The sequence below is a fragment of the Colletotrichum phormii genome (assembly GCF_030913505.1).
Source record: "Colletotrichum phormii strain CBS 102054 chromosome Unknown BDP81scaffold_7, whole genome shotgun sequence".
In the NCBI taxonomy this organism is placed as follows: Eukaryota; Fungi; Ascomycota; class Sordariomycetes; order Glomerellales; family Glomerellaceae; genus Colletotrichum; species Colletotrichum phormii.
This window is the reverse complement of record NW_026851449.1, coordinates 526,634-546,093: the sequence shown is the minus strand read 5'-3', so window position 1 is coordinate 546,093 and position 19,460 is coordinate 526,634. Positions and strand designations below refer to the sequence as shown.

Sequence of the window (19,460 nt, the reverse complement as noted above, 5' to 3'; positions counted from 1 at the left end):
GACTGGGTAACCCACTAACTCTTCCCGATTCCCTACTGCACTTTCTTGTGTTATCCAAAGCATGCATGTATGTATCCACGAGCCTAGGTTCTACGGAGACAAGTCCATGTACCTACCAAAGGTACCTACCCACTGCCTACCCAGGTACTCTATCCCGGTCGTGATCTGTTCTCGTCTGCCCCAGACTCTGAGTAGCTATTCACCCGTCGCCTTACCTTGCCTTACCTAATACCTGAAAAAGACAAAGGACTGACGAGAAGGCGACAAGCGAGGGGCCACTGTCGGGGATGGGATGGGATGGCGTATGTACGGTGTAGGTACCCATGCCATGCCCTCCCCCCTCCTCGCCTTTCCCTCCCTGTCCTGGTTGTTCGACAACATGGTCCAGCCCAGCCTAGCCCAGCAAGTCGAGGCCGGTGACAGGAAACCAATTTAGTTACGTACTTTTGCGTGTCTGTGACTGAAATTTTATATAGTGCAACTACGCTGCTGACCATTTATCCGTACCTATCTTCCCATCACAAGCCCCCCAACCCTTTCTTGACCATTCGTCTGTGAATCCAGGGCTGTCCTATCCACCCCTCGGAGAGAAAGCCATGTCTTTACGCCTTGCCAAGACACCCGTCCGAGTATCGAGTATTGTTGCACTGCAGATCCGACCAAATTGAAAACGCTATGAAGTTTGCACACGATTTTAAGGAAACGCTTAGGCGGCAAGGTAAGTCTACTAGATGCCTTTTTCTTATCCGTATTTCCTCTCAAATTCCATGTCTTCAGCTCACAGAGACGGACGTCTCATCTTCATTCCCTCCTTACATTACCTGTTCGTCTCATCTCAGACGCCCTGCGGCAACGAATGTCTTCTTCAAAAGAGACGATGCATTGACTGACGCTGCTCAACTCCAGACTTTCCGCCTCACTGGATTGATCAGGCCATCCCATATGGCCAGCTGAAGAAGGTTCTCAAACGTGTCGCCAGGGAACTCAACGATTTGGGGCTTGATCCGGAGACTCTACGCCAACTTCTCGACCCGGCCAATGATTCGCCACTGGCCGCTAAATACCGCCTCAATGGTAACCTCTCTCTGCCCCCTCCCGTCCAACGGTGTGATCGCCGCCACCCCCCACGCCTACCACAACGGCTAACTTGCACACAGCTGCCGGGAACTCAAAGTTACTGAGGCCAAAGCTGACTGTCTTGGTGCACATGCGCGACGGCAATGCCATTGATGCATCGCTGACGCCCGCATCCCGTTCCCTCATTGAACGCATCGCCGCCTTGCAGTCCCACGATCCAGGTCAACCGATCCCGGCCGCAGCTCACGAGGAGGCCGTACCAGCAAAGTCGTCAGTTTCATCTGCCGAGTCTCTTGCCAATGCTGAGATTGAGTTATCAGACACCCAGAGTTGTGTCCAAGTCCAAGGCCACTCACTACCTACCGAGCACTTTGAGCGAATCGAAGTTCCACTTGTCTTTGATAGTGAATTCTTTGATATCCTGCAGAGCGATGTCAACAACTTGGATGCACTTCAGGCAAAGGAAGAAAAGGCAATGGTGACAGAGATCGTTGCCCTCAGACAGGAAATTTCGCATTTGACGAAACCCAGCCGACTCTCCAAGAGCGACCTTGCGAGGTGGCGCGCCATTTTCGAACTGTATCTGGACGCCCAGGTCTTCTTCTCAACCAATGAGCAAGACCACGGGTCACGAACCAGCCAGACGGCTGCGAAGCAGCTTCAGTGGTTCCAGGAAGAAATCACAAAGAGGAGTCTCGTCAAATCATTCAAGATTGCCGAGAGTCGCGAAGCCCTGGTTCGCTTCTTGAGTCTCAACGCCGTTCTCCTCAAAAATTTGCAGTTCCAGGAAATTAACCAGGTTGCCATCTACAAGATTCTGAAAAGTGAGCCTCACCCCTCCCGTTACCACTTTCAACCTACTCTGATATTCCAAAGCTAATCCGCGACAGAATTCGATAAACGAACTTGTCTAGGTGTTTCAAAATCCTTTCCCATTCAAGTCCACTCCGACAAGCTGCTGGCTGGCTCTGTGGCAAAAGACATCTGCGCCCAAATGTCTACCGATTTGGTGTCAGTCGTACCGCAGATTAGCGACTATCTGTGTCCGATTTGCTTCGCCATCGCTTATAGGCCTGTCCGATTAGCCTGCCAACATATCTTTTGCATCCGGTGCATTGTCAAGATCCAGCGTCGGAAAGAGAACCACTGCCCTTTGTGTAGAGCAGACACCGTCATGAAGGCTTCCGCAGGTGAGTAGAACAAATTAGTTGATACAAAGTGTATGCTGTCTGACACTGATGATTCCAGATAATCTGGATATTCAACTAGAGAGATACATGCGCAAGTACTTTCCCAAGGAGGCTAAGGAGAAGCAACGGGCCAACGAGATCGAACGAGGCATCGAGGACTATGGTCCCGGATACGTGCACTCTGAATGCTCCATCATGTAAATGCTGCCATGTTTTTATTTTCTTCTTCTTCTTCGCTTTCCCATAGATTTCTCAGAGATACCCTTGCCGGTTGCAGCTTGAGCTTCCGGTCGCGACGAGACTAGAATGTGAGAAAGAGTCTTGTAGTCGTTACTGGCGAGTGCTTTCTCGCTGCTCCCAAAATTATTGTCATCTTCAGCTTCTGCATGCCTCCGCGTCCAAATATCCATTAACGCTCCTCTAATACCGAGTTTTGCTGTGCAATTCAAGCATCTTGGGACTTTTCAACCGCTTCAAGAGCACTGGTGAAAATCTTTTGCAACTCGTCCGTCTCTTCCAAACCGACACTGACGCGAATGAGGTCCGGATCAACACCCAGACCGGCAGCCCAGTCGAGCTCTTGGTAATGCGCCAATAGTACATAGGGCGATGTCAGAGTAAAGTTTGTACCCAGACTCGGGCCCTTGGCCGTCTCAATGGCGTCGAAGAATGCAACGGCGTGGGCCTTCTTGTGGAACGTGACCGAGAGAAGGCCACCATAACCTCCACCGGGCAACTTGCAGAGATCGTAGTTGGGTCTCGTCGGGTTGACTCTGGGGTAATAAACGCGTTTTACCAGCGGGTGGGCCGAGAGAATGTCGCAAATGGTCTCGGAACTCTCGTTGATGCGCTCAATACGCGAGGCAAAGTCGCGACTGTTACGCTCCATGAAAACGACATCCTCTGGCCAGTACGTGTCTTCCAGGTCCTCGACCCAAGCAGCCTTCAGGGCCTGGTAGTACTTGCCGCTTGGGTTCAGGATGGCGCTGCCACCCATGACGTTGCAGTCGCCCGAGAAGATCTTGGTCAGACTGCTCACGACGATGTCGGCGTATTGTAGCACGTCAATGTTGATGAAGCTGCCAATGGTCTCGTCTACAACGACGCCGAAGTCGTACTTATCTGCAAGGGTACGGATCCGCGCCAAGTTTGGGCAGGTTAGGAGGGGGTTGCCGGGAAATTCACAAAAGAGCGCCAGGAAGCGCTCGCCACCCTCCAGACGTTTTTCGAGGTCGTCGAGATCTTCCTCTGAAGCGCGTCCGTAGAAGAGACAACCAGGGCCAAACTTTTGCAGGATCTTGAGCGTATCGACGTAGGGGAAGCCAAAGTTGACAGACTGGAGGTCGCCCCTGGCGCGCAGCATGGCCCGGTGGGCGTTGTAGATGGCGTTCATGCCGCACGGGAACAGGTATACGTCGCTCTCTTGCAAATCCTTTTGGTTTCTGGTGTTTTCTCCCATGGGAGGCAGTGAGCTGATGCTGGCCTCCATGTCGGCTGCCATGGCGCCGGCGATTCTACGCTTGATGGCCGACCTGGCGCGCTCGACGAGGGACAGGTCGAGGTTGCGGCCAAAGCGTTCCTCGAGAAAGCGCAGGCTTTCTTGCGTTTCAAACGCACTCTGCGCATTCACTTTGGCCGCGGGGTGGTGAGCTGTCTTGGTGTCGTCGATGGAGGATGGGCGGTGGTATCTCTTCGGGCCTCTGTGGACCTTTCCCACTGGCGAGTTAGGCCTTGCCACGGGTACAAAGAGGCCCTCCTTCAGTAGACCGTGGCAGAACTCGGCCCTTCTGCTTGAGATTCCGTCTCCTGTATGCTGCCAGTACTGCTTGGCGATGGGGAACACCTCGGGGGCATACACCACGGCAGAGACAGTTGGTGACAGGGAGCGCAAGAGCGGCGAGATGTCCTTGGTCGCGTCGAGCCCGAAGTCAATGACGGTGGCATCGGCAGAAACTGAGGCATCTGCGTGCTTCTTTACAAAGGCCAGGCACCTTCTCGCAATACGGGGAGTAGGAAACAACATGGCCTTCTGACCAGAGGGGCCATGCTGGGCAATCAGATCTTCAGCCAAGGCTCCGATGCTCCTATGAATGAAGAATCTTGACAGAGTAATAGTCTCAGCCGGGTACACAGAGTTGGGTTCAGAAGAAGAGGCTTACCTGGGATATCCGGTTGTCATCTTATCGACGACCCATGACTCTCCCTCTTCATAGCCGACATTCGCCTTCCACGTAGGAAGCTGAACGCTCACTGCCTGCACGGGTTGTCAGTAACGACGTCACATGGCTCTGAGGCATGGAGAAGTGAACCATGTGGGAAATGGCTGTGGCGTACATGAGCAGTGTCTGGCGGGATGGATTGTCCCAGCTCTATAGCGGGCATTTTGACAATCTTGACTTGGGCTTCTATCTATGTGAGCTGCACGATGTGTTAGACCTCAGTTAGAAGTTTGTATGTTTAGATCAGGTATCGACTTGCTCTAGATTTCACCGAGGTGATGGTGTGTGTGGGCTTTTATGCGTCGTTGGACTGTATGAGAATGAGATGAGTCAAGTAGACTGAAGTTTGGACTGAACAAGATGTGGGTCAAGGCCGGTGCAGAAGTGGCTAAAGTAGGTAAGGTATCACGCAAGAGCCCTCCACACATACAATCTTTCCTCTCCTCCGCAGTCTATCTCTGTCTCACTCTCTCTTTCTGAACGTTGGGGGGTGGGGGGGGGAGTATTTGCGCACTTTTGAGATGAAAGATGGTACAGACGGGTAAGGTACTGAGAACGGTAACCCGCTACCGTATCTGTGGATGAGAATATACTGTCAATTGCAAATCTCATCAAGTTTGCCTCCAATGTCACGGTCCCCGGTTTGCCGGTACTTGACTAGAAGTCGGTAGAAATCTGCCAAATCCCAGGGACTGGGAGTCTGTGTCACTGTGACTGGTAGTTGTTGGTCTGTGCCGTGGCATGCGGGGCGCCGAGGATCGGAGTGAAACCCCGCGAGCGAGGGGCATTTCGTCTCTACGTACCCGGGACCTTGATAAAGGCCTCAGAAATCTAAGTGCAACTCGACTTTTATACCATGAGACGAGGAACACTACTCGACGCCAGTCTAGCATTTTGATAAACTCGACCCAAGAGAAGAAACCATGTACATGCTTTCAAGAAATTAAGCGGACCTTTGTGTCAGCCCATGACCAAAAGAGTACAGAGAAACCAGCCTTGTGAAGAGCGTTTCTAGTATCTATCTCAATGTTGACCAGTCCAAGCAAGCAAACGTATTTCAACATAATTCTACCTAATCACATTCATTTCCTCATTGCCCCGGCCTCATCTTGCCATCATCATCCTTCGTGAATAAAACAACTGCCACGCAATGCATCCAAATCCGTGTCCAATCCGTAAATGCCAGCCTCTAAATAGGAAAAAAATGTACTGCAATAGCCTCGGCACTGGTTCTGTGCGGCCGAGTAATCTGTTGGTGGTTTTGTGTCACTCGACTATGGAGGTCTTGCCAGCCTCGACAGCTGTATCGAAACATTCTGGTGGAAGACACTCCGTTACACCCTTCAATCTCGTCAATGGTACTGACGCCTGCTGGTCTTGCTGCCGATACAGCTGATGCTATCACTCGGTGCTACGCTGATAGCGTCGTCTTCCCAGGCACTACGGCCACTGTCAATGCGGCTCTTTGGCGGAGGAGGAGCGCGTGCCGACACATACGTCGGTGCTCGCGTGGCAGGGGGGTAGGCGAAGACCGGTTGCGTGTTTCGAACCACCGTTGGGGGTCTACTTGGAGCTCTGGTAGGAGCTCTGCTCGGTGCTCTGCTTGGTGCCTTGCTAGGGACAACAGTCGGTGCCCCCTGACTGGGTGCCATGCTCGGAGCTCGGCTGGGGGCCACAGTAGGAGCTCTGCTACGCGCAACAGTCGGAGGCCGGCTTGGCGCCCTACTCGGCGCCCTGCTCGGCGCCATGCTCGGCGCCTTGGTGGGCGCGCGGCTCGGGACAAGACTGGGGGCCATGGTCGGCGCGCGACTCGGCGCACGGCTAGGTGCTTGACTCCGCCCGCCCAGAATCGTTTCGACACTGGGCGGGGGCGGGCGGACGGTGGATTGAGACCTTCCGCTTCGGGCTGAGACATAGGTTCCGGCATCGTCAAGGACGGTGCGGGGCACCGCCGACCTGCTGGCCATGCTGTGTCTTGAGCCTGCGTTACTCTGGTGCTCGTAATCGGTGAGCATGAGGGGAGCGGTCCGGGGAACGGCGGCCTGGCTGCGGGATCGAACACTGCTGCCTCTTCCCCCTTCGAGCTGATAGCGAGACGAAGCCCGGCTGCGGGTGTCGTCGTACAAGTCATCGGCGGCACGGCTTCGGGCGCCGACCTGGCTGTACTTGGCCATGTACTGGGGAGGTGCTCGGTTATCCGCGAGAGCCGGGTAAGCCTCTGGATACCGAATCTTCTCGACGGTCCTCTCGACTTCGACATAGCGTCCGGCCTGCGGATCCGCATATTGATCGGGGAAAGTGGCACGGCGTTGGAACGGAGGGGCGGCTCCGGAGCCGTCAAACTCCTGGCGCGGAGCTCGTGCACGTTCCTTTCGCATCATTCCGTATGTGACGGCAGCGCCGGCGGCGGCACCAACAGCTGCACCTAAAAGACTTCCGACAAGGGTGTTGGTAGTGATGCCGCTCGATAGAGAGGGCTGGGAAGGAGTTTCGTCTCTCTTTGATGGCGATTCGATGACAGAGGTGGTGACGCTTCGACGGAGCATTGTGTAGGGGGGTTCATTACCGGGAAATGTCCCAGAGCGAGCAGCCATGGCGAAGACAGACGAAAAGGTTCCGGCAGAAGCGGAACCAGAAACAGAAGGCGGCGGCGGCTCAGATGCTGCAACGTCGTAATTCCAATCCAGGATGCGGCCAGCCTCTTCCGTGGTAGATTGTGTTTTTCGAACAGTCGACCCAGCGTAAGAGGGAGGAGGGTAGTTGGGAGGGGGTTGATATACAACCTCCATGGTGTTACCGTCCAAGTCGGTCACAGTGGCCCGGTGGATATCGCCACTTTGAGTGATTAAAGCGGGACGAGAGAACTGATCAGCCGGGACGTTAGACAGCAGGTTCGGATTGGCCCGCACAGCAAAGGCGTGGAAGTCGGTGACAGCGGTGGGGGAGGAAGCAGAAAAGACGGCGCGAGAAAGCTTCAGGGGTTCGCTGGAAATGCGGGCCTCGCGGATCTGGAAAATGGGGGTGAGCGGGGACAGTATACCGTACGTGACGGTGCTGGGAAGTCTGCCGGGGCTTGAGGTGGTGATGGTCGTCTTGGAGTCGGTGTCGGCGCCTTCGTTGGCGTTGGCGTTGGCGTTGGCGTTGGCGTCCGGGGGAGCGGTCTGCGAATCCGTAGATATATAGTGGATGCCCAGGGGTTGGAGGACGGCCGAGTAGAAGGAAGCTGAGGAGGGAAGATGGGAGACATCAAAGTAGGGAGTCATTTGGGGCGGTTGATGGTAAAAAAACCAATCCAGAATCAGATAAGGCGGCTGTTTGAGGAGGGCGAGAGTGAAGCGAAGGGCTATGTGACAGGGCGAGAATAGTTGGTTGCGTGTAAGTGCCGGACGCGAGGGGGAAAAGAGGCGCAGACAGGCGATTTGAGCTAGCTAGGCTTGGTGGCAGCCTCGTTGATTTGTGCGTCCGTCGAGGTGGTTGCAAAGAAAATTCCGAGTGAAACTATCGAGGGCAACCTATTGATAATGGTGTGAAGGTTGGTAGTAGTAGTGGGTGGTGAGTGGTGGACTGCTGTGTGGTGGTGATGGTTGTAGTGCTAGTGGGTGATAAGATATCGACAAAGTCCAGTAGGTAATGGGCAGCGTAGCACCGGTGGCAGGAGACCCAAGTATACCCAATACAGACAGACAGACACCAGAATGCCAAGGCAAAAAGAAACGGGAATAGGAATCAACTGCAAGTCCAACTTCCCAACTGCTGCGTGGAAATCAATGCTTAAAAGAGATACTTCTGAGTCTGACAAGGGGGAGGAAAGAGGGCACACGCAACCGACATAAACCAAGCCGTGCGAATGTCAAGCCAGCCTGCCCGCAGACATGTGTCTTATGTACCTTACCTTGCAACGTCTCTGACAACCCTATCCACCTGCAACTGCAAATAGCCATACGGATACCGGGACTTTGTCTTCAGGGTGCGGCGTGCGGCGTGCCTAGGTAAGGTATCATCGGCGGCACACCTCCATCACCCCAGTAGCACGGGGCCGCCATAGACTGACAGCCTGTTCCTGCTGCCGAGCCCAATCCCACTCACAAGTCGGCTATCCTGCTCCAGTGCTGTCTCAGTAAGTCAGTCTCACACTCGCCCAGTGCCTTCTGGCCAATCCAATATGCAGCAAGCCCGTTCCGGTCGAGTCCGGTGCAGCTGCGATGGTGGGTGGTAGACTGCAGCTAATGGCCAGGGAAGGAAGTGACATGTCCACACTGCACCGGGGCACCTAGCCGGAGACCTCACTCGAAAGCAGATGGCCACCTTCATCTTGTTCTGCGCCTATGGAAGATGAGGCTATCCCAATGCCGCGCCAGCTAGTTTAGCATAGCCTGTACGGAGTACAGACATACGAATTCCAACTACGTGTAATTTGCCCCAGCGTCTAGATATTTGTTTTCATTCCCTCGTTCTGAAGGGTGACTGGTGGCATCAGACCGTGGCCAGGCCCAACGATTTACAACCGGCCAAAGGCAAATGCCGCTTGGTATCGGGAGCTGAAGGAGGCTAGGCCATGATCAATCATTCGAATATCCGTACGTCTTCCTTCACAAGTCACGCTCCGTGAGTCTATCAAGAACATCCCCCGAAAAGCTGTGCCCGACCGAACTGCGCACTGGGGCTGGGCTACGTGTACATGGCAGACCGAGGACCGAGAAGTGAAGTGTTGCTCAGGGGGGATACGGAGTAGATCGTCCTGCAAGCAGCCACGCCTGCCGCATCTCACGATCTGGATCGCGTCGAGAGCATGATCATCGATGTGTACTCTGTATTATTCGGGACCCTCACTCTGCGTCCGTACGGATACTGGCACTGGAGTGTTTTATCGCGTCGTGTCGTGCCGTGTCGTGTCTGGCTGCTATTCGCCTCTTCAAGCCCCGCCTTGACCCCCGTTGCCCTCGTTGCTGCATACTCATTTGTCGTGCCCTGGGTTAAGCCAGGAGGAGATTAGCCACCCTCTCGGGACCGCTAGAAATATGGAAAGAAATTGTATCCGTAGAATCCTCGGCCCATACGGAGGCTGGAGGCGGTGGAAGACTGGACGTACACCTAGAAAAAAGTCACCTTGAGTGCTATTAGCAAGTGACAAGGTGTACATATTGGAAATATCCAAGGCTTTTCGGGTAATAAGTGAGCTAAACCGGCCGAGAAATGCCGCACTGCAGATTAACGAAAGGCGGTCGTCAGAAATCACTGGGACCGTAAGTCGCGTTCATAGCTAGCTGCTGTCATTGGACGGAGTGAAGGGAGGAGTGCGCGGGACTCGGGAGCGTTTGTGGCTTCCAAGTGGTCCGGTGGAAGCAGTAAAAAGCCGCTCGTTGCGCGCGTTCCAAATGGAAGCGGTTGGCTGCTGCGTGGCTCCCATGTTCTAAACGGTAAGGTACGGAGTACGGAGTACTAAGGTATTTCCTAATAGGCTGGCGGACAAGCTTGGCAAGCACGGTATCTATCTGTAAGGTCAAAGTCAAGGGCACCTCCTCACATTTTCACACATCAAAGTGCAAATGGAAGGAAAGAATCCACTTTTCCCGTCTTCAACTGTCGAAACAGGAAGATAGTATTAATTAAGGCAGGTACGGATACGGGTACTCTAGACTTCCATGTTTCAACCTGCACCGGCGACTTCCAAATTCCTTTCTTGAAGGTGCCTTGAGGTAGGTAAGGTTCCTTACCTTGCATCTCATGTACATCTATATCAAGTTCGCCAGCCACCTTAGCTAAGGCAAGGCAAGGAAGGTTCTTTGAGAGGTACATCCAATCTTCGCATCTCTCTGTAACTCACCGCATCGAATCCGCTTCCATCACGTCACAGCTTGACAGGCTCTTTTGCGGCTTTGCGGCTTTGCGGCTTGCCTTGACCGACTTACCCTTCTGTATACTCTGTGAGTATGGATATCAGTTACCAACAACGGTTTTGCGCGATCCCGCGTCTCTCCACTTTGCTTGCGCACCGCAGGTGCCAACAGTAACACCCAGCCTCGCACTTTCCAGCTCGCGTGATTCCATCAACTTGGCTGGTGAGTTGGCCATGCCGCCCATCGTCGGATTTCAGCACATTCAAGTTCTCGACTCCATACCACAAGGGCACTAATGCAACTATACGTCCACCTTGTCTGCTGCCCAACCTCCCGCCAGCTCGAGGCCCCCGGGCCCCCGACTTGTTTGATGAGCTCAGTACGGATGGAGTCCAGTCAGGGCGCATGCGGATGCGCATACATAATTCCTCCCAGCCAGTCGGGCACATCGGTTCGCGCCGCCCTGTTCCAAGGGCCCCCAGCTACCCTACTCTTGTCAATTCTGTCAACTTTGTCTGCCAAATCTGTCACATCCAGCTCGTCAAGTCATGCGGTGTACACACCAGCCCGAGTCTGACTCCCTCACCATGCATGGTAAGGCGGACGAGCCTCACTATTGTCTCGTCTCGTTCGTCCTTGAGTAGACTGAGGTCACCAACAAGACTTCCTTCTGCTTCCATACCTTTTTGCTTCCAGGTTCCATGCCTTAGTTGCCTGTTCCAGAGTCAGACTCCAGCCCCTATTACCGCCATTCCGGGCCCCTGACTCTCCTGTCGTCACTCGTCTGTCTCCCCGCCTCAGTCCACTCAGGCATCAATGACATGCCAAATCATCATCGTAACCGTCGCCTAAGACGGGTCCTACACATTTAATTCGACCGTACCTGTAACCTATGCCATCAGTCGACCAGCCTCCCAGCAACACACGACTGGCTCCCTTTCGCCCTCTCTCTCACCCGTGATGCCAACAGCACGTAGCTGAGGAAGCTAGGTTCACATACATGGCATCGTAACGTTCGTCGATTGCAGTACGTTCCTAGGCACATAGGCATTTTGATCACATTGAATGCACAGGAGATTTGGTTGGTCACCCCATCAACACGGTAGATGTATTGTCTTTCTCAACAGCCTCCTAAGTCAGAGGCTTTGTACATTTTGACGGCGTAGTCGCCAGTATCCAGCCATACACCCATTATTCCTTGCGACGTTTCTCTTTTCCCACTTTGTCTAGGCTCCCCAGCAATTTCGCCGAGCGTTTGATCTCGACACACCGTTTTCCAAGTGAAAATCGAGATGAGGTCCATTTACCACGACACTTGCCGAGAGGACCAAAGATGCTCCTCTGCTTCCGGCAGCAACAGTATTCAAGACCGCCATCCTTACAGGTCCTGAATAAGGGGCAAACAAAAAGAACGGACGGCCCAGGTTGAAATTGGACCGCCTAGGTGAAGAAAGCGTCTTGGACCCGTTGTTGAACGCCCCGGTTTTGGTTGCAAAAACAGCGACAGCGCTAGCACAGGTGACCCAAGTTTCCGAGGTCGCGTGCGGACACCATGATGTTGTATCGCGGTTCCATAAGCTAGACAGACCCCTTGACTTTCGATTTGCCGCTTTGGGCGCATATTGCGTCTCCACGCGCCTAAAGGCCACCACTTACATTGCCGCTCTTATTCGTCATCTCTGCCGCCTGGGTTTGTGTCTGCAACATCAACGACTGAGTAAATATGGGGATTCGACTACTGAATGTCCCAGGAATCCTCGGCGGCGTGGCAAAACTTGCTGCAAGCGACGCTGGCGGACAAGCTGTAGTTGCTGATGGAAATCTTCTCGTCCACGAGACCATCAGCAAAGGTATCGGCACCCTTGGCCATGGCACCGACGAAGACGCAAACACTCTCCTTGGGAGCGAGGGTGTCGATGTAGTCCCTCACGTGTACCAGAGGGGCCTCGAAACTGAGGGTGACCTTGCGGCAGTTGGGCGGAAGGTGATCGGTGATGGGGTTCTGGATAACGCGAAGGAGCTTCTCCTGCGAGTTGGTCGAGCGGATAGACAGGCGATGCAGCAGCTGAACCATCAGACCGGCAAAACGCTTGAATGTACGCGGGATACGAACAGACGGCGAGACCTCAATCAAGACACCCTTGGCGGTGTGAATGTAGATCTGAAGCTTGCCGGCCTTGTTAATGGGAGAGTCGAGCAGGGTCAGGAGGCACTAGTCAGTATGGTCAGCATGTTGGATGCAGACTTGAAGGGCTAGGCGCGTTGAGGCGCATCAGAGAGCAAAAGCAGTAGCAGACGCAAAAGCAGTTCGCTGGTAGTATCCAACCTGATGTGTAATATCCGGGCGCGCATCACTGATGTCGCGATTCATCTTGCGCATGACTCCAATGTGCTCGTCGCTGTTGAGTAGCGAGTACTTCTCCTCACGCTGGACGCCGTTGCGACCAGTACCGCCATGTGAGGCCTTGTACGTCTCGAGACTGGCGTTGGAGAGAACGACGATGAGGCGCTGAGAGTCCTTGTCGGTGAATGGGATGGCGGTGTGCTGTTCAGCAACCAGCTGAGGGAGAGCCGGAGGAGGAAGTGACTGGGTGCCTAAGGGGATTCGCACGTTACGTTAGCAAACCAAGTTGACAGATTATAGCTAGCTTTGCAGGCTTGCCCTTGTGCGAACTGTCTGCCGTGTCTTCCATGTTGTCGCGATTATCTGCGTCGTACTCGATTTGTGGTGTTTGGGGTAAGAGACGAGTAAAAGTGTGCAGGGCGGCGCGGGGTAACTACGGCTTATAACCACCTCATGCAATGGCCCGCGCAATTGGAAGAAGGGTGACTGGCAGAGAGGTTGGCCGCGAGAATGAAGGCTCCCGGAATGGCAGCGGCAGACAATCGCAATAGGGAGGAGCCTTGGACTCGGGTTTTGCACTTGATGCAAGGGAAACGTGAGTCGCGTAAGGGACACACATTGGGAACTTACGAGGTCGCTTGACACCAGCACGGGCCTCTGGGGAAGACATGTCGATTTTTTTTTTTTTGGGAGGGGAGAATTCGAAGATCGGGTGGTAGGATCTGGTGCAGGGTTTTCCAAGCTCCTTCTTCTTCTTCTTCTTCTTCTTCTTCTTCTTCTTCTTCTTCTTCTTCTTCTTCGTCGTTCCTGATTTTCTCGTTGCACAGAGAGGAAGGCGCGTACAGCAGGCGCGTTGTTGCACACAACGAAAAACGAAGTACAGTAGTAGTGAGAAAGAGAAAAGATGAGAAAATTTCAATGGGCAAATATGAGGCAAATCTGATCACTGAGGAGAGGAGAGGGACTGAGTGAGTGTGCGGTAAATGGTGAAGTGGTGAGTGCGAGTCGAGAGGGAGGAATGTTGGTTTTGAATTTTTTTCGACGAGTGAGGGATCAAATCTGAGGGAGGATGATTCAGGCCGAGCTGCGAGGGAAGAAGGAAGATAAAGCCAGCAAGTACGGATTAAATGGTGGCTTACCTTATGGAGGGACACTCAACACTACGGATACAGTTGTACCTGCTGGGGGGCCCTGGGACTTTGGGTGCGGGGTGAGTGTGATGGAAACGGAGCTCGGATACAGCAACACAGTGTCAAAGTCTTCTTCTCGTGAAAGTTCCGCTTCAAGAGGCCTCGTCCACGACAGTGCGAGGCTGGTGTGCCAGAGGGAGTTACTTCTGTATCGTCGCCTCGAGTGGAGGAGGACTAATATGCGGTCCCATTTCAGCAAACTCAGGCCCACCTCGACAAGGTTCTCTCAATTCTCCGCTGCATTTTTCGCACGCTCAGAGACTTCAGAGTTTCGACTCACGGCACCCAGATTTCTGCTCGGCTCGGGTCTTAGCCACTCGACTTTTAGCCGCTACGGCGAATGTTTGCCGAGTCATCAACTATGTTACAACCCAACAGAAACATCAAGTCTTGGGTTCCTTGTCCTCCACCATACTTGGTAAATTGGCCATGATTACTCCGTAGGTAAGGTACCTAAGGTTTCCTCCATAAGGTGTCCCAAGGCCTGTCTCCTCTCAGCGAATTTAACGGGTCTCTTTTACACCTATCGCTCCCGTCAATGTGCGTCGAAATCCACCTGTATCGGGGAGTTCAGGCCTCAGTCTACTCCGTACCAAAGCTGCTACCTGCCATAGACATTCTCATCCTAAGTGTATTTCTTCTTTCTGGCAGCATGCGAGATCGGTGTCTTCATATGCCTATGGCTATTAATGCCTCGGTGAGCATGCGGTGCGGCCCATCAGTTGCCCGATAGTGGAAGTAAGATAAGTACGCGAGTGTTCCAGCCACCTCTGAACTCTGAGTTGGCCGAACGTCGAAAACCCGTCGAAAACCCTCTGCCGCAGTGGGATGAAGGACGTACAAACCTCGGCTGCCCCAGCAGACATCATCTCACATGAGTAAATGTAAACGCCTTGGCTACTCGTTCGATGTAAGCGTCGGCCCTTTGAGTTTTCAAAGTGATAAAACAGAAACGGCTTGCAAAGTCTCGTGAAGAACTCTTTTGCGTTTGCATCAGTCTGAGACTCTTATAGAGTATGCTTACGATGACTAAACCGTAAAGAAAACACCCACCCGGTTCTAGGGGAGCCTGTCGTGCTATCGAAAGAGGCAATGTATCTAACAACCAGAATCGCTCCTAAAGACAGATGGTCGTTTGCTGTAACGGGGAGACATGTAGTGCTACTTTGGCAGTGAGCGCAGGTATAACTGCGGCCTGCATATGGCTTGCGCTAGCTGATCGGCATAATTGTTCCCAATTCGAGGGCGGGCTCGGAAACGCCCGCATTCAATCACACCAGCGATGTTTCTGAGGTAAAAACCAAAAGAGAATTTACATTCGGATCCTGAAACTAAGAGGTAACCCCCCTAGAGGCTGTTGAAAGCGAGAGAGATTGTGTAGCTTGATCAGCTATCTTAGCTCTTAACATTGCAGACCAAGATATCTTATCTTAAAACAACCGCCGTGTCCCAGGAAGCTGTCACAGAAAGCCACAGACCAAGCCAAACAACCTCGTCTAATTTAAGGTTATCTTAGCGTCTGATCTTTCCGTTCTGTCGGACCCCAATCTGGCAGGCCAGAAAACGGCCTGAGTGTCGGCGAAAACACGGCCCGCTTAGCCAATGAGAAGCTAGGAAAGACACTCCATTTTTTTATTTTCTACTCCCTCCAGGAGGCCATGGAACATATGGCAACGAGGCCACCATCATAGGAAGGCACCCCATCTACCGCGCGACACCCTCTCAGCAGCTCAAACTTCACGACCTAAGTGCCCGCGTGGAATCGAACTCGACAGACCGAAGTAATTGCCATTGTCATCCTACCCGTCGCCCACCATGTCAGCCCAGACAATGGCGCAAGCGCGCGCAGTCGTACGCGAACTCAACGGCGTCGTCGTGAGCGCCGGGCTCATGCAGAAGACAGTCAAAGTGCGCGTGGGTGGCCAGCAATGGAAGCAAAAGGTTCAGAAGGTCAGTTATCGACCCTAGAGATATATGAGGTTACTGTCTCTTGGAGACTAATCAGCCACGGCTTTCCTAGATGTTCACGAAACCAACGCACTACCTAGTCCACGACCCCAACTCATCCCTCCGCACAGGCGATGTCGTTTCTATCGTTCCCGGATGGAGGACGTCACCCCACAAGCGCCACGTCGTCAAGAGCATCATCGCGCCCCACGGTACACCCATCTCAGCGCGTCCACCGGTGCCGACCGAGGACGAGAGAATTGCGGCCAAGGTTCAGAAGAGAGAAGCAAAGGTTGCCAGAAGAGAGACGCGGAGGCAGGAGAAGTCTTCAAAACCAACCCCTGAGCCCGAGGTTGACTAAGGACTTGGTCTAACAGAAAGGAAAACTATCTTACACAGAGAACCAGGAAAAGGTTCGATGTGGATTGCAACACAACGCTGTATAACAAAAATGAGGAGGGGGAGGGGGTCGACACAGAGCACTGGGCATTGTCTTTAGTCGATGACGTCCTTGGCCTGATTTGTAGTTGGAGTCGTGTGGGCGAAGCCTCAAGGTCACTGCCGAATCATTGTACAAACACCAACACTATTGTAGTAGTCTCGTCTGAGCCATTTACGCAAAATATTTTGTAAAACTCGATTTGTCTTGTTCCTTTGCCGATAATCATGCGCCTCTGGAGGGTATCACTTTCACGTGCGCTCCCTAGCCAACCGAACTATTGCCATATCACGCATAAACAAAAAGAACCCCAAAACACCCGGCACCTCACATGCCTATTGCCCTACATCATCCTCCTCGCTCGCCAAACTCTCTGGCCCAATCCTCGTATTCTTTCAACCCAGTCTTGCTTACACTCGGTCGAATAGTAGTCAGACTTGCCTCAAAATCTGCCAATGAAATTGGCCGAATTTCGTCCATGGTCATGTGCAAGAGAGCCTCGCCCAAAGAGCGGAGCGGACCCATGGCCGCATCTTTAGCCAATGCCGTTATATCGGAGCCCGAGAATCCTGTGCTTATGTCAGTGCCAACTCTGGCAGTCCAGTCAACTCTGGATCGACGGCGATTTGCTTACCATCTGTAAGGAAAACGAGTTTCTCAATGTCCGTATCAGACAGGACATGCTTCTGCTGCCCCAGGAGTGTTCGGAACTGGGTAGAGCGAGTCTCGGACTCGGGCAGCGGAATGTATTGCCGCCTCACAAACCTGCGGCGTGCGGCTTCATCAATGGCCCAAGGCAGATTGGTTGCTGCCAAAACGAGCACTCTGTTCGCATCTCCTCTGCTCTTGTCCTTTTCGTCGACGGCTCGACCCGCCGCAGCTCGCTGTAAATCGCTCCATTGTATTAGAAACTCGGTCTTGATCCTCCTTGTCGCCTCGTGCTCTCCCGACCCAGATCTCTGAGAAAGTAAGGAGTCAATTTCGTCGACAAAGATGATGCTCGGCGCCAGAGTTTTTGCCAGAGAGAACAATGCTCGGACGAGCTTCTCTGATTCGCCCAAGTATTTACTCGTCAAGCTGCTTGCTGATATTGAGAAGAACGTTGATCGCGACTCTGTTGCCACAGCACGCGCCAGCATGGTCTTGCCCGTGCCTGGCGGACCAAAAAGTAGCATTCCTCTTGCAGGCTCCCGAAGTCCCATGAATAGGTCCGGTCGTAAGAATGGGTAAACCACGTTCTCCCTGAGTGCGTTCTTGGCTACTTCCAGGCCGGCAACATCGCTCCATCGGACCTCATCGCCCTGAACAATAATTTCGTTGAGAATCTGCTTTGCGGCTGCCTCGTCTACGCCGGTTGGCAAGTTTTTCATAATCTTCTTCTTTGTTGCCTTCCAAGCCGTTTTGAGCGAAGAGTCCCCATTTTCATCGTTGGCAGATGCTTCGGAGGAAGGCGCTTCAGCATCAGCTGCGATTGCGTTTTCTTTCCTCTTTCCCTTTCTCTTCTTGTCCGGTACCTTGGTATTCTTTATGCTGTCCGAGCAACTGGAAGACGAACGGCCCCGTGACGGTTGCGCGTTGCGACGAGTTTGTTCGGCTTTGTCTTGTTCTGATCCGCTCGTAAGATTATTATTGGGTCGAGTAGGTACGTCTCCGACTGGCTTCCTCCGGATTCTGGCCACGTCTGGCGTAGTCTTGCGTCGTAACTCTGACTCGTCAGCGTCAGAGGATGGCGGCCGTTCGTGAGGCGATACTTTGGATCGCGAAATTGAGGACGTTTGGTCTCTCGAACGCGGGGTCCGTTCTTGTCTTGGGGTGCTGTATTCGGCCGTTGGAGCATCTTGGTACGACATGGCATTCAGAGCACTAGATGCCGCACTTACGGACAAGGCTGAAGGCCGCACTTGCGATGAGTCCTCAGAGGTTCTTGCGCTACCAACCGCATCTGAGAGAGGCGTATGGGCTTCTCTAGGCGTCACGAGCCGTCGGGTATGTACGTCCCATTGCATGCCAGATGAGGACGGCGGTTTGCGGGACTGCTCGGCAGGTGTTGCAGGCGCAGATGATGAGACTTCAGGTACCGCCGGAGACGCTCTGGCTAGTCTTTCTCTAGAACCCAGAGCAGTCCATGCAAGAGTTGCAGCCTTGCTGGCACCAGGTCCTTCGGTCTTGGACAATTTGCGACTTGACTTTGCAGACTTATCGCCTGGCTTTCCGGTTCGCAACGTCGTCCGCATTGTGTATTTCTCAGGACTTGGAGACCTCATGGTCGGTTCTTTCCTAGGCGTTACTCGGGGTGAGTTCGATGGGCCGGCAAAGGGAGAAGCTACGGGGCTTTGGTCGCGACCGACTACAGCCTGCTCAGATGATGTTCTGTAGGGCAACGAAGGTCTTTTTGGCAAGGCGGGCCGTGAGAGATCGGGGTATCTTATCGCTGGAATTGTCCCTTGGCCAATGTAGCCTCTTTCTGGAGTGGACATGGTGTATGGGTCGGGGGAGATGGAGCGGTTCGGGGCGGGTGAGTTGGTGGGTTGAGGAGTCAAGGCGTCTTGTCGGGATATTCGTAACGCTTCGAGCAGGTCAATGCGCTCCTTGCACTGCAGTTCGAGTTTGCGCAGAGAATCTATCAAGGCGTCTTCTGTTTCGGTTCCAGCAACGTAATTGGGTAGCAGCTTGGTGATGCGTTGGTCGTTGAGCTGATCTAGGGCATTCCTCCAGCATCGCATCGCCTCGGTCTCGTCACCCTAGGACACGGGAAAACTTGAATCAGCACAAACAAATCATCCGTTGGTGTGCCACGCCATTGAAGTCCGGATCAAGGGGGAAATACCTGGCTTTCATAGTAAACAGCAGTGGAGCATTTCAAGTAGCTGTCGTCGTATGTCTTCTGGAGGATGGCAAGGCCCCGGGAGCGTGACATGGTACTGGAAGCCAGACCATAGTACATTCAAGTCTGAGTGGAGACGCGTTATTGCTCTGACGTTGAGACGGGCAATTTGTTACGATCCGGAGCGTCGGGGCAGTCGAAGGGAGGTTTTCACCACGGGGAATGGAGTTGGGCAAACTGGAGCTGAGGTTCAGGTCAGGCAAAGTTCAGGGCCAGGATGCCTTTGTTTCTCTCGCAGTGGGATTGCCGGCGAATGATGGCGGGGGGACAATTGAAGGCTAGCGGGCCGCAGTGACGTCGCTCTTGGTGGCTGAGTGGGGGTAAGGTAGGTAG

The 19,460-nt window shown here is 53.4% G+C and overlaps 6 protein-coding genes across 6 annotated transcripts; 2 read left to right on the top strand and 4 right to left on the bottom strand.

Annotated features, from left to right (window-relative positions):
- Positions 1-675: 675 nt before the first annotated feature.
- On the top strand, positions 676-2,468 carry BDP81DRAFT_315757 (SPX domain-containing protein; the record flags this gene model as incomplete). Its single annotated transcript, XM_060584109.1, has 5 exons — positions 676-718; positions 907-1,074; positions 1,158-1,901; positions 1,968-2,267; positions 2,326-2,468. 5 exons carry the CDS (start codon positions 676-678, stop codon positions 2,466-2,468), a joined length of 1,398 nt encoding a protein of 465 aa, XP_060446741.1.
- A 244-nt stretch (positions 2,469-2,712) lies between these two features.
- On the bottom strand, positions 2,713-4,649 carry BDP81DRAFT_448230 (cystathionine gamma-synthase; the record flags this gene model as incomplete). The annotated part of the gene is made up of 3 exons (XM_060592265.1): positions 2,713-4,366; positions 4,427-4,521; positions 4,602-4,649. The coding sequence occupies 3 exons, from the start codon at positions 4,647-4,649 to the stop codon at positions 2,713-2,715; spliced, it is 1,797 nt and encodes a 598-aa protein (XP_060446740.1).
- A 1,189-nt stretch (positions 4,650-5,838) lies between these two features.
- BDP81DRAFT_392760 (uncharacterized protein) lies at positions 5,839-7,749 on the bottom strand (the record flags this gene model as incomplete). The annotated part of the gene is made up of 1 exon (XM_060587746.1): positions 5,839-7,749. One exon carries the CDS (start codon positions 7,747-7,749, stop codon positions 5,839-5,841), a length of 1,911 nt encoding a protein of 636 aa, XP_060446739.1.
- Positions 7,750-12,058: 4,309 nt separating this feature from the next.
- Positions 12,059-13,016, bottom strand: BDP81DRAFT_448228 (essential for mitotic growth 1; the record flags this gene model as incomplete). The annotated part of the gene is made up of 3 exons (XM_060592264.1): positions 12,059-12,535; positions 12,650-12,918; positions 12,950-13,016. 3 exons carry the CDS (start codon positions 13,014-13,016, stop codon positions 12,059-12,061), a joined length of 813 nt encoding a protein of 270 aa, XP_060446738.1.
- Positions 13,017-15,672: 2,656 nt separating this feature from the next.
- BDP81DRAFT_448227 (ribosomal protein S17) lies at positions 15,673-16,165 on the top strand (the record flags this gene model as incomplete). Its single annotated transcript, XM_060592263.1, has 2 exons — positions 15,673-15,807; positions 15,878-16,165. 2 exons carry the CDS (start codon positions 15,673-15,675, stop codon positions 16,163-16,165), a joined length of 423 nt encoding a protein of 140 aa, XP_060446737.1.
- Positions 16,166-16,591: 426 nt separating this feature from the next.
- On the bottom strand, positions 16,592-19,160 carry BDP81DRAFT_316046 (ATPase; the record flags this gene model as incomplete). The annotated part of the gene is made up of 3 exons (XM_060584134.1): positions 16,592-16,812; positions 16,878-18,984; positions 19,071-19,160. 3 exons carry the CDS (start codon positions 19,158-19,160, stop codon positions 16,592-16,594), a joined length of 2,418 nt encoding a protein of 805 aa, XP_060446736.1.
- Between the last annotated feature and the right edge of the window lie 300 nt (positions 19,161-19,460).